This window comes from Musca domestica, unplaced genomic scaffold, assembly GCF_030504385.1.
Source record: "Musca domestica strain aabys unplaced genomic scaffold, Musca_domestica.polishedcontigs.V.1.1 219, whole genome shotgun sequence".
Lineage (NCBI taxonomy): Eukaryota > Metazoa > Arthropoda > Insecta > Diptera > Muscidae > Musca > Musca domestica.
Genome location: NW_026712261.1, coordinates 193,951 through 213,324, shown reverse-complemented (window position 1 = coordinate 213,324; position 19,374 = coordinate 193,951). Strand labels below are relative to the sequence as shown.

At 35.0% G+C, this 19,374-nt stretch overlaps 4 protein-coding genes and 1 long non-coding RNA gene across 5 annotated transcripts; 2 read left to right on the top strand and 3 right to left on the bottom strand.

The window, feature by feature from the left end:
* Positions 1-1,423: 1,423 nt before the first annotated feature.
* On the top strand, positions 1,424-2,886 carry LOC101895986 (serine protease snake-like). The gene is made up of 3 exons (XM_005175167.4): positions 1,424-1,703; positions 1,771-2,041; positions 2,162-2,886. Exons 1-3 carry the CDS (start codon positions 1,601-1,603, stop codon positions 2,757-2,759), a joined length of 972 nt encoding a protein of 323 aa, XP_005175224.2. The 5' UTR covers positions 1,424-1,600; the 3' UTR covers positions 2,760-2,886.
* Positions 2,887-4,643: 1,757 nt separating this feature from the next.
* Positions 4,644-9,050, top strand: LOC101887600 (NAD-dependent protein deacetylase Sirt7). Its single transcript, XM_005189972.4, has 2 exons — positions 4,644-5,345; positions 6,015-9,050. Exons 1-2 carry the CDS (start codon positions 5,157-5,159, stop codon positions 8,979-8,981), a joined length of 3,156 nt encoding a protein of 1,051 aa, XP_005190029.2. The 5' UTR covers positions 4,644-5,156; the 3' UTR covers positions 8,982-9,050.
* Positions 9,051-9,585: 535 nt separating this feature from the next.
* LOC131802580 (uncharacterized) lies at positions 9,586-11,020 on the bottom strand. The gene is made up of 3 exons (XR_009342271.1): positions 10,546-11,020; positions 10,034-10,489; positions 9,586-9,964 (listed from the first exon to the last, which is right to left on the bottom strand). It is a non-coding gene; the product is annotated as an uncharacterized LOC131802580 (long non-coding RNA).
* Positions 11,021-13,612: 2,592 nt separating this feature from the next.
* LOC101887250 (glutathione S-transferase 1) lies at positions 13,613-14,451 on the bottom strand. The gene has a single exon (XM_005189970.4). It carries the CDS (start codon positions 14,348-14,350, stop codon positions 13,682-13,684), a length of 669 nt encoding a protein of 222 aa, XP_005190027.2. The 5' UTR covers positions 14,351-14,451; the 3' UTR covers positions 13,613-13,681.
* A 3,367-nt stretch (positions 14,452-17,818) lies between these two features.
* LOC131802582 (glutathione S-transferase 1-like) lies at positions 17,819-18,661 on the bottom strand. The gene has a single exon (XM_059122908.1). It carries the CDS (start codon positions 18,549-18,551, stop codon positions 17,883-17,885), a length of 669 nt encoding a protein of 222 aa, XP_058978891.1. The 5' UTR covers positions 18,552-18,661; the 3' UTR covers positions 17,819-17,882.
* Between the last annotated feature and the right edge of the window lie 713 nt (positions 18,662-19,374).

Below are 19,374 nucleotides of genomic sequence, written 5' to 3'. Positions count from 1 at the left end.
TTATGGCATAACCCATAAGGTAGTTTAACTTCGGGGGAAGTAAGAAAATGTATCTCTGTACTAGAGTCTTATAGTGTCAAACCGACCTTAAAAGTATGCAACAATTGATTTTGTTTATTTAAGACAAAACATAAAAGGAATGTTGATGTTAAGGTGGGAATACCTAAAGCGCTTATTTGGCTGGCTTCTTCGGAAATGAACAAAGGTACCTAGGACCAAAATCGAACTAAGCCAACCTAAAACTCCTTTGTTCAAAGACCTAAAATGGTAAAGACTAGACAAAACGCATTTTGAGCAAATGGTTTGTGTCTACAATACATAGAGTAACAGCTCATGACAGAGCCATGTTAATATAAAAACCACAGTTACAGAAACAAATAACCAATAAAAATTTGAAAAATCCAAAATTTTGGTTTCGAAATTTTATTCCATAGACCTTTCCAAAAATTTGCATATTGCTTTAGCGGTTTAAATCAGTTAACATTGGTGACTATGTAGTTATGATATCGTAACAACAGAGGTATTTTCACAGGGTTGCCATGTTTTGACTCTGTCTTGTCCTATCTTTACACTTCTATGTCTTTGCTTTGTTTCTCTACGAAGAAGCCAGCCGGTGACTTAAGCCAGGCAATAGCGCTCAATTTCGCAAAATTGTGTCCAGAGTAGAAGTGTCAAATTTGTTTTACAACAAAATTGTGAAATGTATTCCCATAAATTTTAAATTTTGTAACATACAATAATAATAATAATTGATTACAATAATTTCAAATTATTTTCATTATTTTGACAGAATAGGGCAAAAAATGGTGTTTATTCCCGCTTTTGATTGTACCATAACCATGATCTTGAGCTAAACTCATAAACAATTAGAGAACCTGATTTGGAGTATAGTAATATAAATTCTGCTGAATATTATTTCAAACCTGTTATTATCAAATAGTTTGTGAATTGGTGTGGCTCGCTTATACAAAAAACCGATGTGTTTTGTCAATATTTTGGTATTTAGTTTACCCCGGGTTTTTACGTGCAAACGTATGTGTAATATTGACTGCACTAGCAAAGACAATGATGCTATTTAATTTGTACGACAAATAAAGATGTTGTGTTAAATGAAATGATTTCAAAGTAATTTCGAAAAAGTTCGAAGAGGAGTTTACATTTTCTTAGATCGAATATGATTTTCATAGTCTGTAGTTAGTTAGAACATGAACTTTTTAGATTATAATGTTATGCCATGTTTACGTTAGAACTCTTTGAGAGGATTTATTTGAAGTAAAAGTAATGGATATGACAATTTAAATCCAAATCCAGTGGGTTAACCCTCATATATATAAACGTACTGTTATTTTATTTATTTGAAAAAATATTTTAATTTTGAACCACCCTATTATAAAAATACAGTTCGATTAAATAAACGAAGACGTCATAATTCGTCGAATTCTTGCTAATTAACCATATGGACACAGACAATGTTTAGAACTTGAATTCAGAATAGATTCAAATATTGAAATCATTGTAGAATCAGCAGTGGCCGAAGAAGTATAAACAATTCACCGAATGCAAAATTAACTATTTGTTTGTATATACAAAAGATAGAATAATGCAAACTCTTTTAAAACAAGTTGGAGACGTGTTGAAATTGCTTGGTGTTTTGTTGTCATTATTCTTAAGTCTTGCAGTTGGACAAGACCAAAACGAGAAACGTTAGTAATTCAAGTGGGAAAATTTACAAAAAAAAAGAGTTTCAATTTTTCTTGTTCATTCATAAAGGTTGTTTGGCATATAAAAAGCTGTTGTATGAAGAGGAGAAAACGCTAAGTTACTTTCATCCCGATGCCCGAGGCGTGCCATTCATAGAGGATCATTGTAAAACAGCTACGGGATTTATTGTGGGCGGTGAAAACGCGCAACCTAAGGAATTCCCCTTTGCAGCTCGTTTGGGAAGTGCCGAGTCATTAACGAATATCAATTGGCTTTGTGGTGGAACAATCATTAGCCATAATTATGTTTTGACTGCGGCTCATTGTTTTCACTCGCCACTGTAAGTTTTGAATATAATTTGATTTATTGTATTCTTCGAAAAATTAGTGAAAGCTTACTTAGAAAAAAATATATATACGATTTCGATTATCTAATTATTCCAATTTTATTTATTTTTCAGCGGCAAAGTGAACCTCGTGCGCTTGGGTGAATTAGATTTCAATTCAGACACCGATGATGCCCAACCCGAAGATTATTATATTTTGCGCATTATTGAACATCCGGAATATCGATTGAACCAACCATACAACGATATTGCCTTAATTCTGCTGACATCTAACATAAAATTTAGCAGATATAAACATCCGGCATGCCTGCCACCATTGAATTTAATCGAAGAACGTCAAACATCATTTATAGCCATTGGCTGGGGACATGTCCAATTCGCCGGGGAGCCATCATCGCATTTGAAAAAGGTGGAATTGCAACCATATTCACATGAGAAATGTGCCAGTTTACTTCAACAATCTGAAGGTTTGGAATCTCTGCCTTTAGGGATACGCAATTCTCTACTTTGTGCTGGATCAAAAGAAATGAAAGACACTTGCCAAGGTGATTCTGGAGGCCCGCTTCTAATTCAACATCCACAATATCCATGCATGCATATTATAGTGGGTATCACCTCTACGGGTGTAAGTGGCTGTGCAACACCAAATGTACCCTCATTTTATACACGTGTCAAAGATTATTTAAACTGGATTAATTTACACATAAATTGAAGCCACATTGTACAAATGTCCATTATTGTAAGTTTTCATTAATGTTGCTTTTAATTGAAGTGCGAGAGTCAAGGATAAAGTTGCCTTCAATTATGGTACAATAAAAAGATATTTCTACTCTGGAGAACATGCGATGAATGCTTACATGTATTATTATCATCTAACTTTGGCGCGGTCACATTGATTCTGAGTTTTTAACTGGTAAAATAAAATTCAATGTTCTTTCGCGAATAACAATTTTCCCACATTTATATTAGGCAATTTTATGACATACTTTAAGGTGCTTCCCAAAATTGGTTGTCTGAAAGGAAACCCTTTATAGTATATACCATGGTAGAATAATATAGGTAGATGTATCAACGCTTGGGAACATTGATATGTCAAAATTTCTAAAATGTTTTATGAAAAATAAATGGATTTTTTAATTTTTTTTTATACGACGCAAATCAGAGGCTGTTATAATATGATTTTTTTTTCAACAATTTTTACAAATTTTAATAATTTTTCATTCAAAATGTTCATTTCCATAATCGGTTTGACAGTTCATTGTCCCAGCAGCTGTGTCGATGCGACTACCTGCATTCTTCTACCATGGTATATACCATACATATATTCATGGGTGGGAAAGAGGGGCGTCCCGAGAGGGAACTTTATTTATAATATACATATACCCCCACCCTTTTATAAAAAACTTGAAAAATTTCAAAAAAATGCCGCGTTAATGAACACCGTTATATGCAAGGCTATACGAAGATATGGACCTGCAAAAGTAATTTTTTGTCATAGACTTTATAACCGGTTGTAGTACCGAATTTGAAACAATTTCGGTGAATAATGTCGCTAATATCAAAAAAATACCGAATATAGAGAGGTATCGTTGTATGTGGGTAATACGAATATACGGGCCTGTATAGACAATTTTCTGTCATAGGTTGAAGTTCCCGTTGCGAGAAGGCTATAAAAAGGTGGACCGACATGCCCAATTACGAACTTAACTTGTCTGCTGGCAAAGTTCACACCTGTGCAAAATTTTAGTCTTATTTATCAATTCGTTTGAAAGACAACAGACAGACGGACATACGAAAATCGACTTTGAATGGAAATAATTGGAATCACCTAAATTTTAAAATATATAACTACAAAGTCAAGCAAAAAGATTATTGAACTTCACAGAAACAAGGAAAAACTGCAACTCTGTACTAAAGTTTAATTGTGTCAAATAAATGTTTAAATATGCAACAATTGGTTTTGTTTATTTTACATATTTTCACAGAACTCATGGCAGAATTAAATATTTCCTTTGTATATTCCCAAATTAAGGTGGGCTTTTTTGGTTGGCTTCTTTGGAAATGATGGGATGGCTTTCTATGCAGCTAAACTTGACAAGTCAAATTACATAAAAATGCATAATTGAGACTACCTTGAAATTATTGGGTAAAAACAACCAAACATGGATGTAATGTTTGGTTTATTCCACAAGGTATAGGGGCATCAAAAGAAAAAAATGTGTTTAGGATGAAGTCATGGTAGAAAAATATAAGCGGATGCATTGATATGTCAAAAAATTTTAAACGTTTTTTCAAAATTTTCTGCATTTTTATGTTTTTTTTCGACGCCAATCGTAGATTGTTATGCTATTTTTTAATAATTTTAACGAATTTGAATAATTTTTCATTCAAAAAAAATTGGTTTGACAGTTCATTCAGTATTCTTTTACCATGGATGCAGCTTAATTTTACTTTCTGTAGTTTTACCATCATAGCGTTTAGTTATTCATAATAACGAACATACATCTAAACCTAATAATGCGATTACTTCTTCCATGTCGGCAATGCTGTGCAACGCCGCTGGCTACAAATTAAACGACTGCGACTTCAAACGGCGTTTAAATTCGTCGACTTCATAGTCTAGACTCGGGTGGAAAAAAATGTTTTTGTTTGTTTATTTTGTGTTAATTTCGCTCAAAATAGAATAATTAATAAATCTAATGATCAAAATAAAACATCAAAATAAACTCGCGCTACACGAAGATAATGAAAACAACAATGAATTTATATAAGTAAGGCAAGGCAATATACACGGAAGTAAAACAACACCAACAAATTATAAATGAAATGTGTGTGAAAAAAGCGCAGCTTCTTGTTTGTCGTCTCTATATTTAACCAAACGTCATCGTTGCCAGCAACAGAAGGGAGCTTCATAATCCAGTGGGCCAATAGCAACAACAACAACACACAGCTAATAAACTATCAAAAAACGTTGGTACGCAGTGATTAGCGGTCAGGCAAGTTGATGCCCTCTACGAAATAGATAAATACAAGGAAGAAATTGACAAGTTTTTTTTACACGCCGCAGCCAGTAGCCGTTGCGGCCACTGACAATCACTGTGCGTGTGAAATGAGAGGCAATCGTCAAAATACCCCCGATATGGATATTGAAGATGTGGAATCGTCATCACAGGACAATGATATTCCCACAAAAGAGAAGTCAGCCAAGGAAGCGCTGCAGACGTATCTAACACGAGCTAAACTAAATCCGGCCAAAACAGATAATGAGAAGAGACGGCGCAAGGATACAATTCGTAAAGTAAATAATTATTTGTGTTATCAGTTATTTCCTATTTTTTATTTGTTTTTGGTTGACGATTGAGACAGAATTCATTCATTCAATTAGCATAGGCCAGATTTGTGCCCTAATACTGTGTATGTGGTGTACACTGTACTTTGTAGTGTGTGAATATTCCTTTTTGACGTTGTTGTTGTTGTCTGGGATGGTGGTGGTGGTGGTAGTAAATGGGGTGGGTGTGTTTGTGCACATGATATAAGTAAATGTTGTTACAGAGCCAAAGCTTGACACTTTGTCGTTCATCACAATTGTCCTTTTGCCTGATTAGACGAATTTTGCAAATGAAAGTTGTAAAATAATGGATTGAGTTCTTAGCCAGCAAAATTATTGAAAATCAAAATAGAGTAGATGGTGTTTGACAAGTAGAATCAATGAATTTCATCACTAAATTTCGAAAATAGTTAAGCGGAAAGTGTATTAATATAGATTCCCTTAGAGAAGTTTGTAGCTCAAAGTTAAAAAAATTACTCCTGTTTTTGCGTGCTTTCCCGACATGACAGAAGGGTAAACGACAATAAAACAAGCATAATTTTCTATCTAACATTACGAACTTGTATATGCATTTATTTTCTGTAAATTATATCATTTTGAAAATACCATCTTATCTCACATCTTTCTAATTTTTTCCAGATTTATTCCATCTATAGAAAATGTGAAACAACGCATACGGCTGAAGAACGTCGTCTGTTGGAAAAGCATCCTGAAATTGTCAAACAAGTCAAGAAGCGTAGAGAACGTGTAGAAATTTACAAAGAACGTGTCATAGAAAAAGAGGATGACATCGAAGTTATTGAAGGCAAAATTGAAGAGTTGGCCAGTATTATATTGCAAGCCAAACATTTGGTCTGTTATACAGGTGCCGGCATCAGTACTGCCGCCCTAATACCCGACTACCGAGGCAGCAAAGGTATTTGGACTCTTCTGAAAAAGGGTGAAGACATCGGAGAACATGATTTATCTGCAGCTAATCCCACATATACTCATATGGCCCTATATGAACTGCACAGGCGAGGTATCTTACGTTATGTTGTTTCACAAAACTGCGATGGCTTGCACTTAAGATCAGGTCTGCCGAAATCTTCACTATCCGAAATTCATGGAAACATGTACGTTGAAGTGTGTAAACACTGTAAACCCAACTCTGTGTATTGGAGACTTTTTGATACCACCGAAATGACTGCTCGTTACTGCCACAAAACGAATCGTCTATGCCACAAGTGTTCCGAGCCCTTATGCGATACAATTGTGCATTTTGGAGAGCGTGGTAATTTAAGATGGCCCCTCAATTGGGCTGGCGCCTGTCAGCATGCCGAAAAAGCCGATGTTATTCTATGTTTAGGATCAAGCTTAAAGGTGCTAAAGAAATACACTTGGCTATGGCAAATGGATAAACCTCCGCGGCAAAGGGCGAAAATTTGTATTGTCAATTTGCAGTGGACGCCGAAAGATAGCTTGGCCCAAGTGAAAATAAATGGCAAATGTGATCGTGTTATGGAATTGCTAATGAAACATTTGAAAATACCTGTGCCAGTCTATAGCAAGGAGAAGGATCCGATTTTTGCTCACGCCACACTGCTCATGCCAGAAGAATTGCACACACTCACTCAACCCTTGTTAAAACAAACAAAAGATGACGATGAAAAAGACGAGACTGGGACACAATCTAGTTCAGCAACTACGGCAGCCGAAGAAACACAAGATTCAGCAATGAGTTGTGATGATAGTTCCGGAACGGGCACTGCGACCGAGTATCGTATTGGTAAGGGGCCACGTATACGGACACCTCTGAAACAAATGGGTTCAAGGATAAAAACCAATTTAGAGTTGAAAAATAAAGTTAAGCAAGAATTAAAACTAGACTCAACAGCAGATTGTGTGAAATCTGAGCCAAAAGCTGAGAAAGAAGGCAAGAAATCAGACGCGTTGACGGAGAAGGCAACTGCAAACGATTTCTCTGGCATACTTCAAACAAAACAGTATTCATATGATTCCTCTTCGGTGGTGGGGACAAACGCCATAAAATCCGAAAGTACAACACAATCCCAAAGTGAGTTAGCAAACTCTTCGTCAAAGCTAATCAAACTAGAAGATATTGTGTCAAAAATTGCAATGAACAATAATACTCAAATCATTGCCACCACAAAATCCAATATAAAGACTGAGGAAAAGCTGAATGGTTTTGTGAAAACCGAACATGAAACAACAAAAACAAATGGTCTTTGTATGGAGCTAAGAGTTGATACAATGTCAAACACTAAAGCTACATTGACAAGTCCTCCGTTAGTGCCCAAAATTGAACCAGATTTACTTAATGGTTTAAGAAATAAGGGGTTTTCAGTGGAAATTAAAACCGAGAAAGGCTCAAAAACTAATTCATCTGCTTCGCATACAACAGACCTTCACAGCCCAAAAAAAGAAATAAAAATTGAGTCGCCTTTGAAACTGGAACCCAACAGTGAAGTGCTGGCTGAGATAGCTGAACTTCATAAGAGCGAACAAATGTTAATTAAACAAGCCACTGAATTGACTAATAGCACGGAGGAGTTCTTGGAAAAATTGGGCAATCAGATGGGTATAAAAAATCCTACCTTTACAGATGAGCCCAAATTGGTTTTGGTCCATACCGATAATGGTTTGAATAAGTTAAATAATGGCCTTAAAATCCACAATACCTCGAATCAAATCGAAAAAATTCCAGGCAAAAGCCTAGAGCCAACCACAACCACCACCACAGTATCTCCGCAGAGCAATTTTCCCTTGCACATTTTAAAGAAATTGCCTAAATGTATACAGGTGCAATTCAAAACGGATACAGGTTTAGAATCACAGCCATTTAATGGTCTAAAAAACAGCGCCAACAATAAAATGGCAACAACGATCAGTGTAAAAGAGCCCCCACCCTTGGCACCCATACAAAAATCACCTGTTCCAAAATTGGTGCCGAATCCTAGAATAGTACACGTGCAAAATATGACAGCAGCTTTAGATGAAGAAACACTGTCGGCCGACGAAAAACCACCCGAAGACGAAGAGGTCGAGGAACATATCGAATCACAAATGGATATTTTAAGAAATATGTCTTTATCATCACCCAAGAAACTGGGTACTGTCACCACCAGCACCACATCAACACCTCAAAGAAGACCATGTCTGATACGTAAATTACCATTGTGGTATGATGTCCGTTATGCCTATTCTGGTCTTCATAGCATAGTATTCCCACCGCCCGATGATCTCAATATTTGGGATTTCCAAGTTGTGCCCAATTTCGCCATGAATCGTTCAGCGGCGCGTTGTGATTTCTGTTTTGACCAATATGCCGAATTCGAATGTCAATTTTATAAGAAATTCCATCTGAACGAACGTAAGCATAAAAAGAGAGCACGCAATGGTCGTTTTGTGCTCTGTGATTGCTGTTCGTACACCGACGAGGATGATGAGGACGATTACGATGAGAATATATCACTGGCCCACATTGCGGCGGCCGAAACAGCCAAACGACAATTGCATTTGAATAATACATTTCCACGTAAACTGGCACGTACACAAGCCGGTTGGTACGGCAAAGGTTACAAAAAGAATCGGAGAAGAAAGTAGTCTACATACATATATGCGTACAATAGAGAAAGTAATCAATAGGATAAGAAACATTTTGGCAGGCAATACAGTAAGTCTCTGATATGATACAGAAAGAGATTCGAAATAAAAAGTAAACAATGCCAGATTTAGGCTTCCATCATTGCGATTCTTTTGTAATTCTGATACATAGTTTAGCATGTAAGTTTAGTTTTTTTTTTTGTTCACCTGTAAAGACTTGTATGTTTTAGTTTCTGTTCTTTGTATATAAATCGGGGATATATTTTATGCGTGTTCTATTTATTACTTACTTTGTAATATTTCTTGGGTCCTCAGTATCTTAAGTATTTATATAGACATCCATATATATATATATATATATATATATATATATATGCATATGTATGTATTTATATATTTTAATATGTTTGAATCCTTCGTTTTTCTATTGATGCGTGATGTTGCCATTTGTATTTATTGACGATTTGTAAGTTTCAAAAAACCGTAATTTAAAATATAATGACAATGTTATTTATATTTTGTATAAAACAACTGCTTTTAATTAAATATAAAAATTTTGTTTTTTTTCTATAGAAGTGTTGTGCTTTTTTAATTTTAAAGCGAATTTAAACAGAAAGTTTGAGATTAACACGGTTTCGATTCCATTGCGTTAATTATGGTTGTTGTGTGAAGTGTGGCAAGGTAGCGAGTTTAAAACTAAAGTTAAGCAAGAATTAAAACTGGACTCAACAGCAGCTTGTGTTAAATCTGAGCCAAAGGCCGAGAAAGAAGGTGAGATATCTTTGGTATACTTCCAAGAAAACAGTATTCAAATCAATCTTCTTTGGTGGTGCGGACAACTGTCTTTAATTAAATATAAAACAGAAACAGAAATTTTAAGATTAGAGGCTTCGTTTCCAATGAGTTCATTATGATTGTAGTATGAAGTGTGTCAAGGTAGCAATAGTGTACAAGTGGAGAAATTTACCACAAAGTATTTAAATCTAGATGAGATACAGAAAAGGTTTATATTCCCAATTACTAGGTACATATTGACAACCATAAAAACATACATACAATTTGGCAGAATCGATTACAATTTTATTCTGAGTGTGAATGGGCAACCTTTTTACTTCCATTTCAATTGATAGTGTGTTATGTATGTAGTATTCCACAACAATGATAGAAATAGAAATACCTTTGCTAAATTTTGTAAAGACCGGTTCAAATTTGGATATAGCTCTCATATATATTTTCATCCGATTATATGTTTATTGTGCATCAAAAGTGTAATGTCAGCTTAAAAAGGATGGATGTTGGTGATATTGGTGTTGGTCTTTTAAATAAAAACTTCTGTAAAGCCATAATATGCATTTGGCAAAATCTACTCCACATAATTGGTCTATATTAACGTTAAGGGAAGCTCTACTTAATAGGCAATGTGGTGTAGGGTATTACAAAGCCCGTACCAACGACTTTGACATTTCTGTATTGGTTTTTTGTTCGTTTGACGGCTTGGAGATTAGAACCTTAAAGGTAAGAATACATAAAACGTTTTGTTCGCTTAGTTCGATTTTGAACCTACGCTCCTTTGTTATTTTTCGAAGAAGCCAGCCGATGACTTAAGCCAGTCAAAAAAGTTGGCAAAACTATTTGTATTGTGTCTAGGATGGTTGGTATTGAACGTGGGATACATCGGTCGGTTTTGTTATAGCCGCCATATAACGGTACCTCCCGATATTCGGTATTTCGATGATTTTCGCCACATTTTTTACGGATTTGTTTAAAAATTGGTAGTTGTAAGTCATAATGTGTTCTAGCTCCGGTGGCCAAACATTGTAGGTATAGGTCCACGTTTTTGTATAGCCGCCATATAACGATACCTCCCGATATTCGTAGTTTGATGAATTTTGCCACATTTTTCCACGAATTTGTCTAAAAATTGATATTTGTAGTTCATAATGGGTTTTAGCTTCGGTGTCAGAACATTGAATATCTAGGTCCACGTTTTCCTATAGCGCACATATAACAATACACACCAATATTCGGTATTTTGATAATCATAGTTACATTTGCCCACGAAATTGTTTCCAATTTAATATTTAAGAATATTTGATAGATGACAATTCTTGAAGTATAAAATTGTCTATAGAGGTTCCCGTATTGGTATGGCGCCCATATTATGGCCTTACACACTTTATGGGTTTTTGAAAAAACTGCAACCAAATTCAGACTGCTGTCATTTCGAAGCCACTCGTCCGACAGCTGTTAAAAATATTTCAGTGACCACTCATTATATTGTATACAAGCGTACAAAAGCATTTTGGTGAGAATTAATTTGTTGATGAAATGAAATGTCTTGGTATTATAATTGATCGGAAGTTGGACTTTAAGAGACACATTGATTCCTTGCTTTGTCGCATAAGGTTTCAGCTGCGGAGGCTGTATTGTCTTAATGCTTATTTGCCTTGTCATGTTAGGAAGAGAGTGGTTGTATCCTTGCTGCTATCGCAGGTAAATTATTGTCTAGAGGTAGTCTCCGGTACTGCTTCTTCTCAAATGCAACGTATCCGTAGGGCGGTAAATTCGATTGTTCGTTATGTGTATGGCTTGCGTCGTGGTGATCATGTTTCTTGTTTTGTTAATGATCTCCTGGTATTGCCATTTAGCAGCTACGTTGATCTTCGTATTCTTCAATTTCATTACAGTGTTATGTGCAATTTTGACTCGCCTCTTCGTGACAACTTTGTGTTTTGTAGATCATCTCGAAATCCTCAATTGTTGTGTCCAAGGTTTTCGTCCTCCATTGGTGAGAGATCATTTGTGGTTAGGGCGGTGAGATTGTGGAATCAGCTTCCTTTGGCCTTACGTACTTTTGCCCATACCAATTATCTGTTTAGGGTTAAAGTAATTGAATACCTTCGCCTAAATATGTAGGCTATGTTTTTGTAGTGGTTGCGTCGGTTTATTATGGGTTTTTCTTTTTGCTTTTCTTTTTGTTTGGGCTGGGGAGCCACTATATTATCTTCTTAATTTTATTTGTAGGGTATAATGTGAGTTACTATTTATACTCTGTTTTGTGAGTAATAAAATAGTTATATCTTATTTTTAGCTTGTTTCTGCTACACTTTTTCACTGCTCTACTAGACTATTGTTTAGTTGGTGATGGTGAATCGAGGTGTAGGGTTCGAGCTTCTCGTGAATTATTAAGATAAATTATTAGGTTTAATATGTTATTTGTTAAGTTTGAATTAATCATTGAATTTGTATTATGTTAGGGTATTGTAGATAGATAATATAAGTTATGGGCCCTGTGGGCTTATTTATATTTCTTTGTAAGGTAAATAAATGAAATGAAATGAATTTTCCAGAAAAAAAGTTATTAGTAACAGAAGGAAAATAGACTCAAAAGTGCTAAAGAGTTGCTTCGCTTGGCCGAAAGTGGTGAACTGCCGAATTTGGTTTTCTCCGATGAGAAAACATACGTTGTTCAGCAGTTTGTAAACAAACAAAATGATCGTGTTCACTTGCCAAAAGAGGTCAGCTGAAAATGTGCATCTAGCCGCTCGAATTAATCGACGATCGAATGCCGAATATTATTGGGAAAATATTCTGGAGTGTGTATTAAAGCCTTGGGCACACAAACATTTTGGCCGCAGACCTTGGACATTCCAACAGAAGTCAGCACCATCGCACTCAGCTCACGCCACCCAAGAATGGTTACAAAATTAGATTCCTTCCTTCATTTCCAGCGCACAATGGCCACCGAAATCTCCGGATACCAATCCGTTGGACTATTGTGTCTGGAGTATTTTGGAAAGCAAGGTTGACACTAAAAAATACCAAAGTGTCGATCACATCAAGCAAGCGATTCGCGGGAATGGGCCAAAATACCGCAGGGCCATGATTCTTGCCAAAGGTGACCAATTCGAACAAATCTATACTTATTCTAAAATTTGATGCTATTTTGCGACATTTTTGCTTTTATTCAATAAAATTTAAAAAAATTTGTAAAAATTACAGCGTTTGACTTTTTTGCAGTTTTTTTTATCTCACACTGTATCCCAAATAACGATTTTCCTGACCAATTTTTGTCGGTGTAGCTGGTTAAATCGAAAAACGAAAACTCAAATTTCACCAGTCGGTTAAACTACCAAAATCTATATTGGCGATATTACTTGAAATGCATATTGACTTCAGGAAAAATATTTGCTTTATTTTTTCAATTATTTTATTGACAATTTAATTTTTATAACAACAATGTTGGGTTGATAATTCATGCATATACCTAGTATAAATATACCTCTATCGTGATTGTTAATTTAGCTACCTTTGCAATTCATTATTATCAGTTAAGTAATTCGAAAACGACAATGGACGTTGCTAATAATTATTCCTCCAATTGTCTACTTGTCATTCATTTGTCTTTGTATTTGTATTAAACATTACAATGTCTTAATAATGATGGTGTTTAGCAGCTGTCAGTGCATTTTCTGGAAATGAAAATAAATTGTTATTACCAGTAGCGGTTTTTAACAGTTTTGCAAAACAAGCAATATGTCTATCTTTTAAAACTTAGTAAATATTTGATCCACTTCCTTCAAATCAACTCCCACATCTCCCATTACTAAAAAATGCACACTAGATAGCAATACTTTCAACCACCTTCACCAAATTTTCTCTTTATTTTTAATAATTTAAGAAATAAAATGTGGTTATATTTAAGGTACAATTGTTAAATTCTTCGATTTCACCATGGCCACCAATTGTTTAGCACCTGCACCATTGGCTTCTTCATAGAATGCTAATGATTGCAGACTCTTCAGCCATGCACTCAGCTTGGGAAATTTAGATTGATCGATTTCCGCAAATGCCACCAACGAGGTTACCGACGTTACAATACTAAAATCGGCAATTGTCAAATGATCTCCGGCCATGTATTTATTGTCCTTCAGAAAAGATTCCAGAAAACCATAACTTTCCACAATGCTATCGATTTGATGTTGAGGGATCTGGGTTTGATTTCTAAAGAACAATGGGGCGGTAATGTTGCGTAAACCTCCCTGAAATAAGACACCAGCTTCGAAGTACATGCGTTGATCGACCACGGCCCGTTTAAGTAAATCCTTTGGATACAGCGAGTCGTCCTTGCCATATTTACTAACCAAATACGCCATTATGGCATGAGAATCCCAAATGAAATGACCATCCTCCTCGAGTGTGGGCACTGTATGTTGGGGATTCTTTTTCAAATATTCCTCCGACAAATGTTCCTTGGCAAATAAATTTACGACTTTATATTCAAAGGGCAAATTTAAGGCTTTTAAAGTAAGCAAACAAGCACGAACAGGTGGACTTGGATCGATGCCATATAAAACAAGTTTTCCCATTGTATTAGTATTGAATTAATTTTGCGCTTTTGTCAAGATTTCCGTTATAACTTGTGAACGCTATGAAATGTTGAGAACAACTAAATAAAATGAGAATTTTCTATTAAACAATTACTAGCATCAATTATCTACGAGATTAAGTGTTACAATTTTAGCCGTTTTTGTTTCTCTCTATGCATACCCATATATTGACAACATATAAAAATATATCAATTTACACAACCATACTTCTGATTTAATAATTCCATTCACATTAGGTGTGTATGCTAACTTTTCCAGATAAAAATTACTCAATAACCTATACTGAGAGAATTTTTTCTCTCGTATGACAATTTTTAAAACATTTATCAAACAACGTTCAGTAAAATATAGACTGAAAATATCTGTTTCGCAAAATTTATGCCTTACCTATTTCAACTGATGAGAAAACCATTAATAAATTACAATGTTTATATTTTAAAATTAATTATTTAATGTTTGTATGTGTATACCTAATCAATAATTAAATTCTTCCTTGTAATTTGTAAACATTTTTACAATCGTTAACGTCGGCCACAAAACATATGTCAGTTGATGTTGCTGAATAATTTTTATTCAGAAAATTTATCCTGTATGATTTTGCAAAGTCTCAGTAACTCAACTATTAAAAGGCTCGCATTTACTGGACTTTTAGGTTATCGAACAATATTTTTTAATATTTTGTACAAAATATTGGGTTATCGAACACATATTTACTTAAGATTTTTATACCCTCCACCATATGGAGGGAACATTAAGTTCCGTTTGTAACAAAATATATATTCTTGATCAGCGTAAAATTCTAAGACGATTTAGCCCTGTCCGTCCGTCTGTTGTAATCACGCTAAAATTTTGCACAGGTCTGTTTTTTGTCTGCAGGAAGGTCAAGTTCGGTCCATGATATCGTATAGCCCACATATAACGGTACAACCCGATATTCGGCATTTTTTATGATTTTAGCCACATTTTTAAATAGAATTGTCTGAAATTCTACACAAGGAGTTCTTTGTGAGTACTTTACCAGATGGAAGAGTATTATCTATATAGGTCCATGATATAGTATAGCACCCATATAACGGCACCCCCCCCCCCCAGATTCGGTATTTTGACGATTTTAGCCATGGAATTGTCTGAAATTCTACACAACATTTTCTTTGTGTACTTTATTCCCTTAAAAAGAATTGTCTGCATATGTCCACGATATCGTACAGCCCCCATATAACGGTACCCCCATATTCGGTATTTTGATGATTTTAGCCACATTTTCCAACGGAATTGTTTAAAATTCTACAGAAGGAGTTCCTTGTGAGTACTTTACCCCCTGAATAGGTCCACGTTGTCGTATAGCTCCCATATAACGGTACCTCCCGATATTAGATATTTTGATGATTTTAGCCACATTTTCAACGGAATTGTCTGAAATTCTGCAGAAGGGGTTCATTGGAGGTACTTTGAAATAGATTTGTCTATATAGGTCCACAATATCGTATATCCCCCATATATCAGGACTTTCAGGTATTCGGTATTTTTAAGATTTTAACAGAATTTTTAATGGATTTTATTTTTTGAAAATTTCTGAATTCGTTACAAAATGTGGAAGGTATTTAATGTTCGGCCCGGCCGAACTTACTGTTTTTTATTTGTTTGTATTTGTTTCTTGTCCTCAAGACCAAAAACAAAAACAATAACGATTTTTCTACGTTGACCAGTGGCAACACTATAAATATTATACATTCCGCAAGTCTCATTGCTGTAGTTGCCTCTCATTTGTTGAGTAATTTAAAAACACTTCAGTGAAGATTATTGATAATGAATATTTTGTTGTCAACTCTCTTTTCCCCTCTTACCTGGTTATAAATAATAATAAAAACAAAATGTGCGGCGTTAAATGCAGCTAGGCCGAAATGTGTATACCCTTCATCATAAAGAAATTAATGTTGGTATTTAAAAATAACTGTTCTGAAATTGAATAGAAATATTTGCTGATATTTACTCTTTGAGATTTTATTTAAGAACTAGCAAGTGTCCGCTACTTCGTCAGCGAAAATTTCTTAAATTTTATATTGATTACATAATCTTAGATTCGTTCCAACAGTTCGTGTTAGGCTTTTTAATACCCATAATGCACAATTTAGTTAATTTGAAAAAACAATTTCAACCAAAACTTTATACATCATACAAAATTTTCAGACTTTTGAGGTTTTATATATTATTGAAGATCTTTCTTTTTCGAAAGTAATTATAGCAAAATGTTTACCTTTTACACCAAAAAATCTTCAAAATCGTTCATTTTAAAGTTTGCCGAGATGGAAATTAATAAAATCGTAGCACAATGGACCCATTTCCAATTTTTGTGTCCAAACTATATCAAGTTTCAGAATTTTGTTTGTATGTGTGAAATTTGGAGAGAGTTGGATGCTTGAACCCTATGTGGGGTGGGGAGGGGTTAATGACAGGCACTTCCCATGAGGTACCATCTTTATAAAAAAATAAAATAGAAATATTGAGATGTGCCAAGTCTGAATGGAATCGGATATTAATTTCGCGTTTTATAAGCTTCATGGATATTTAAAATGTTGACCCCTTTTGGAGAGGTACCAAAAGCAGTGGGCCGATATATTCCATCTTCACAATAGACCCTGGGTCAATAAAAATACAGGGTGAGATAAAAAAACTGCAACAAAGTCAAACGCCATAATTTTTACATTTTTTTGTAATTTTATTGAATGAAAGCAAAAAACGTTGGAAATAGCACGAAATTTTAGAATAAGTTTAGATTTGTTCGAATTGGTCACCTTTGGTACGAATTGATCGACAATTTGGTATTTTTTTAATACTTCATAGTCCAACGGATTGGTATCCGGAGATTTTGGTGGCCATTGTGCTCTGGAAATGAAGCGAGAAACCTCAGTTTGTAACCATTCTTGGGTGGCGCGTGAGTCCTGTTGTCCAAGGTCTGCGGCCAAATTGTCCAAGATCTGCGGCCACACCATCGCCATGGCCGGCGCTTGAGTTCTGTTGGCCAACCGAAAGTGCACATTTTCAGCTGACTTCTTTGGCAAGTACACACGGTCATTTTTTTCTCTTTAGCACATTTGAGACTATTTTTTTGAGTTTTTGTACTTTTTGGAATTTCAATGGCTTTTAGCTGAGCTCATTTTCTGGAAAATTCTCACCAAAATATAATGAGCTGTAACTGGAATAATTTTAACAGCTGTTGAAAGTGTGGCTTAGAAATGACAGCATTCTGAAGTTGGTTGCAGTTTTTTCATCTCACCCTGTATACACGAAACATATATATGACAAATATTATAGCAAAGCATTCTACAATATATAAAACTGATGTTGACTTTAGCAAAGTACAATCTTCAATCTCAACATTAAATGCATTAAAAAAACAATTCCCAAAATTTTCACATTTTCCTGCGTTTCACAAAGTATAATAAAATATTGTTTTCTTTTTAATTTTACATTTACTTTTTTATTTTTCCTAATTTATTTCACTTCATGCTATTTAAGGTACAATTGTAAAATTTTTGGATTTCACCATTGCCACTAATTGTTTAGCACCTGCTCCATTGGCCTCTTCATAGTATGGTAATGATTCCATACTCTTCAGCCAAGCACTCAGTTTTGGGAATTTGGATGCATCGATTTCAGCAAAAGCCACCAATGAGGTTACCGTTGTTACGATACTCAAGTCGGCAATGGTCAAATGATCACCAGCCATGTATTTGTAGTCCTTAAGGAATGATTCCAGGAAACCATAACTCTCTACAATGGCATCAATTTGATGTTGAGAAATTTGTGTTTGATTTCTGAACAACAAAGGTGCTGTAATGTTGCGTAGACCGCCTTGGAATAGGACACCAGCTTCGAAATACATGCGTTGATCAACAACGGCTCGTTTGAGCAAATCCTTTGGATACAGCGAATCATCTTTGCCATATTTGCTAACTAAATACGCGATAATGGCATGTGAATCCCAAATAAAGTGTCCATCATCTTCCAGTGTGGGCACCGTATGTTGGGGATTCTTCTTCAAATATTCCTCTGACAAATGTTCCTTAGCCATCAAATTAACCACTTTGTATTCATAGGGTAAATTCAAAGCTTTCAGTGTGAGCAAACAAGCACGTACCGGTGGGCTGGGATCTAAGCCGTATAGAACAAGTTTTCCCATTTTGTCGTCGAATAAATTAGCTGCAGCAGTTCTGTTTAGAATTCCGTTAGCGGGGTAGTGAACGCTATGAAATGCGACGAACAACTAAATGGAATTGTTTATAATAGTTGCCTTAAAAAACAACCGGCTGGCTGTTCACTATCTGTGAAATTAACTGTTGCTAATCTGGCGATTTTTTTTCTGATTAAATACATTGATTGAAAATAAAAAGTGATATTTTGGTGGCCCCATTCTATCAATGTGTATGTGCGCATTGTTAAAAAAATTTTAAATTATGTAAAATTCAGTTGCAATAAATTTTATAATTTTGGAATTAAACAACATTGTCCTCCTATTATGGATTGTGGAATACCCCAACATTTCATTAATGTTTTGTTGTTTTCCTCAATAAAATAATTTTGTAAAAATATGAACAAAAGAAATTGTTGCATGCTTTAAAAGTCTATTTAACACAATAAGTCTAGCACAGAGTTGTATTTTAGTTGATTTTAAGTTAAACTTCTGGTTTTGGCATATACAGGGTGAGATAAAAAAAAACTGCAACAAAGTCAAACGCCATAATTTTTACATTTTTTTTTTTAATTTTATTGAATGAAAGCAAAAAGGTCGAAAATAGCATCAAATTTTAGAATAAGTTTAGATTTGTTCGAATTGGTCACCTTTGGTGCGAATTATTGCCTTCAAACGGCCAATGAAACCATCACACGCTGCCCGAATGTTGGTTGCTCTGAGGTAATTTGGCCCGGCGAAGCGCTTGCTTGAGGTGATCGACACTTTGTTATTTTTAGTGCCAATCTTGCTTTCCAAAATACTCCAGATACAA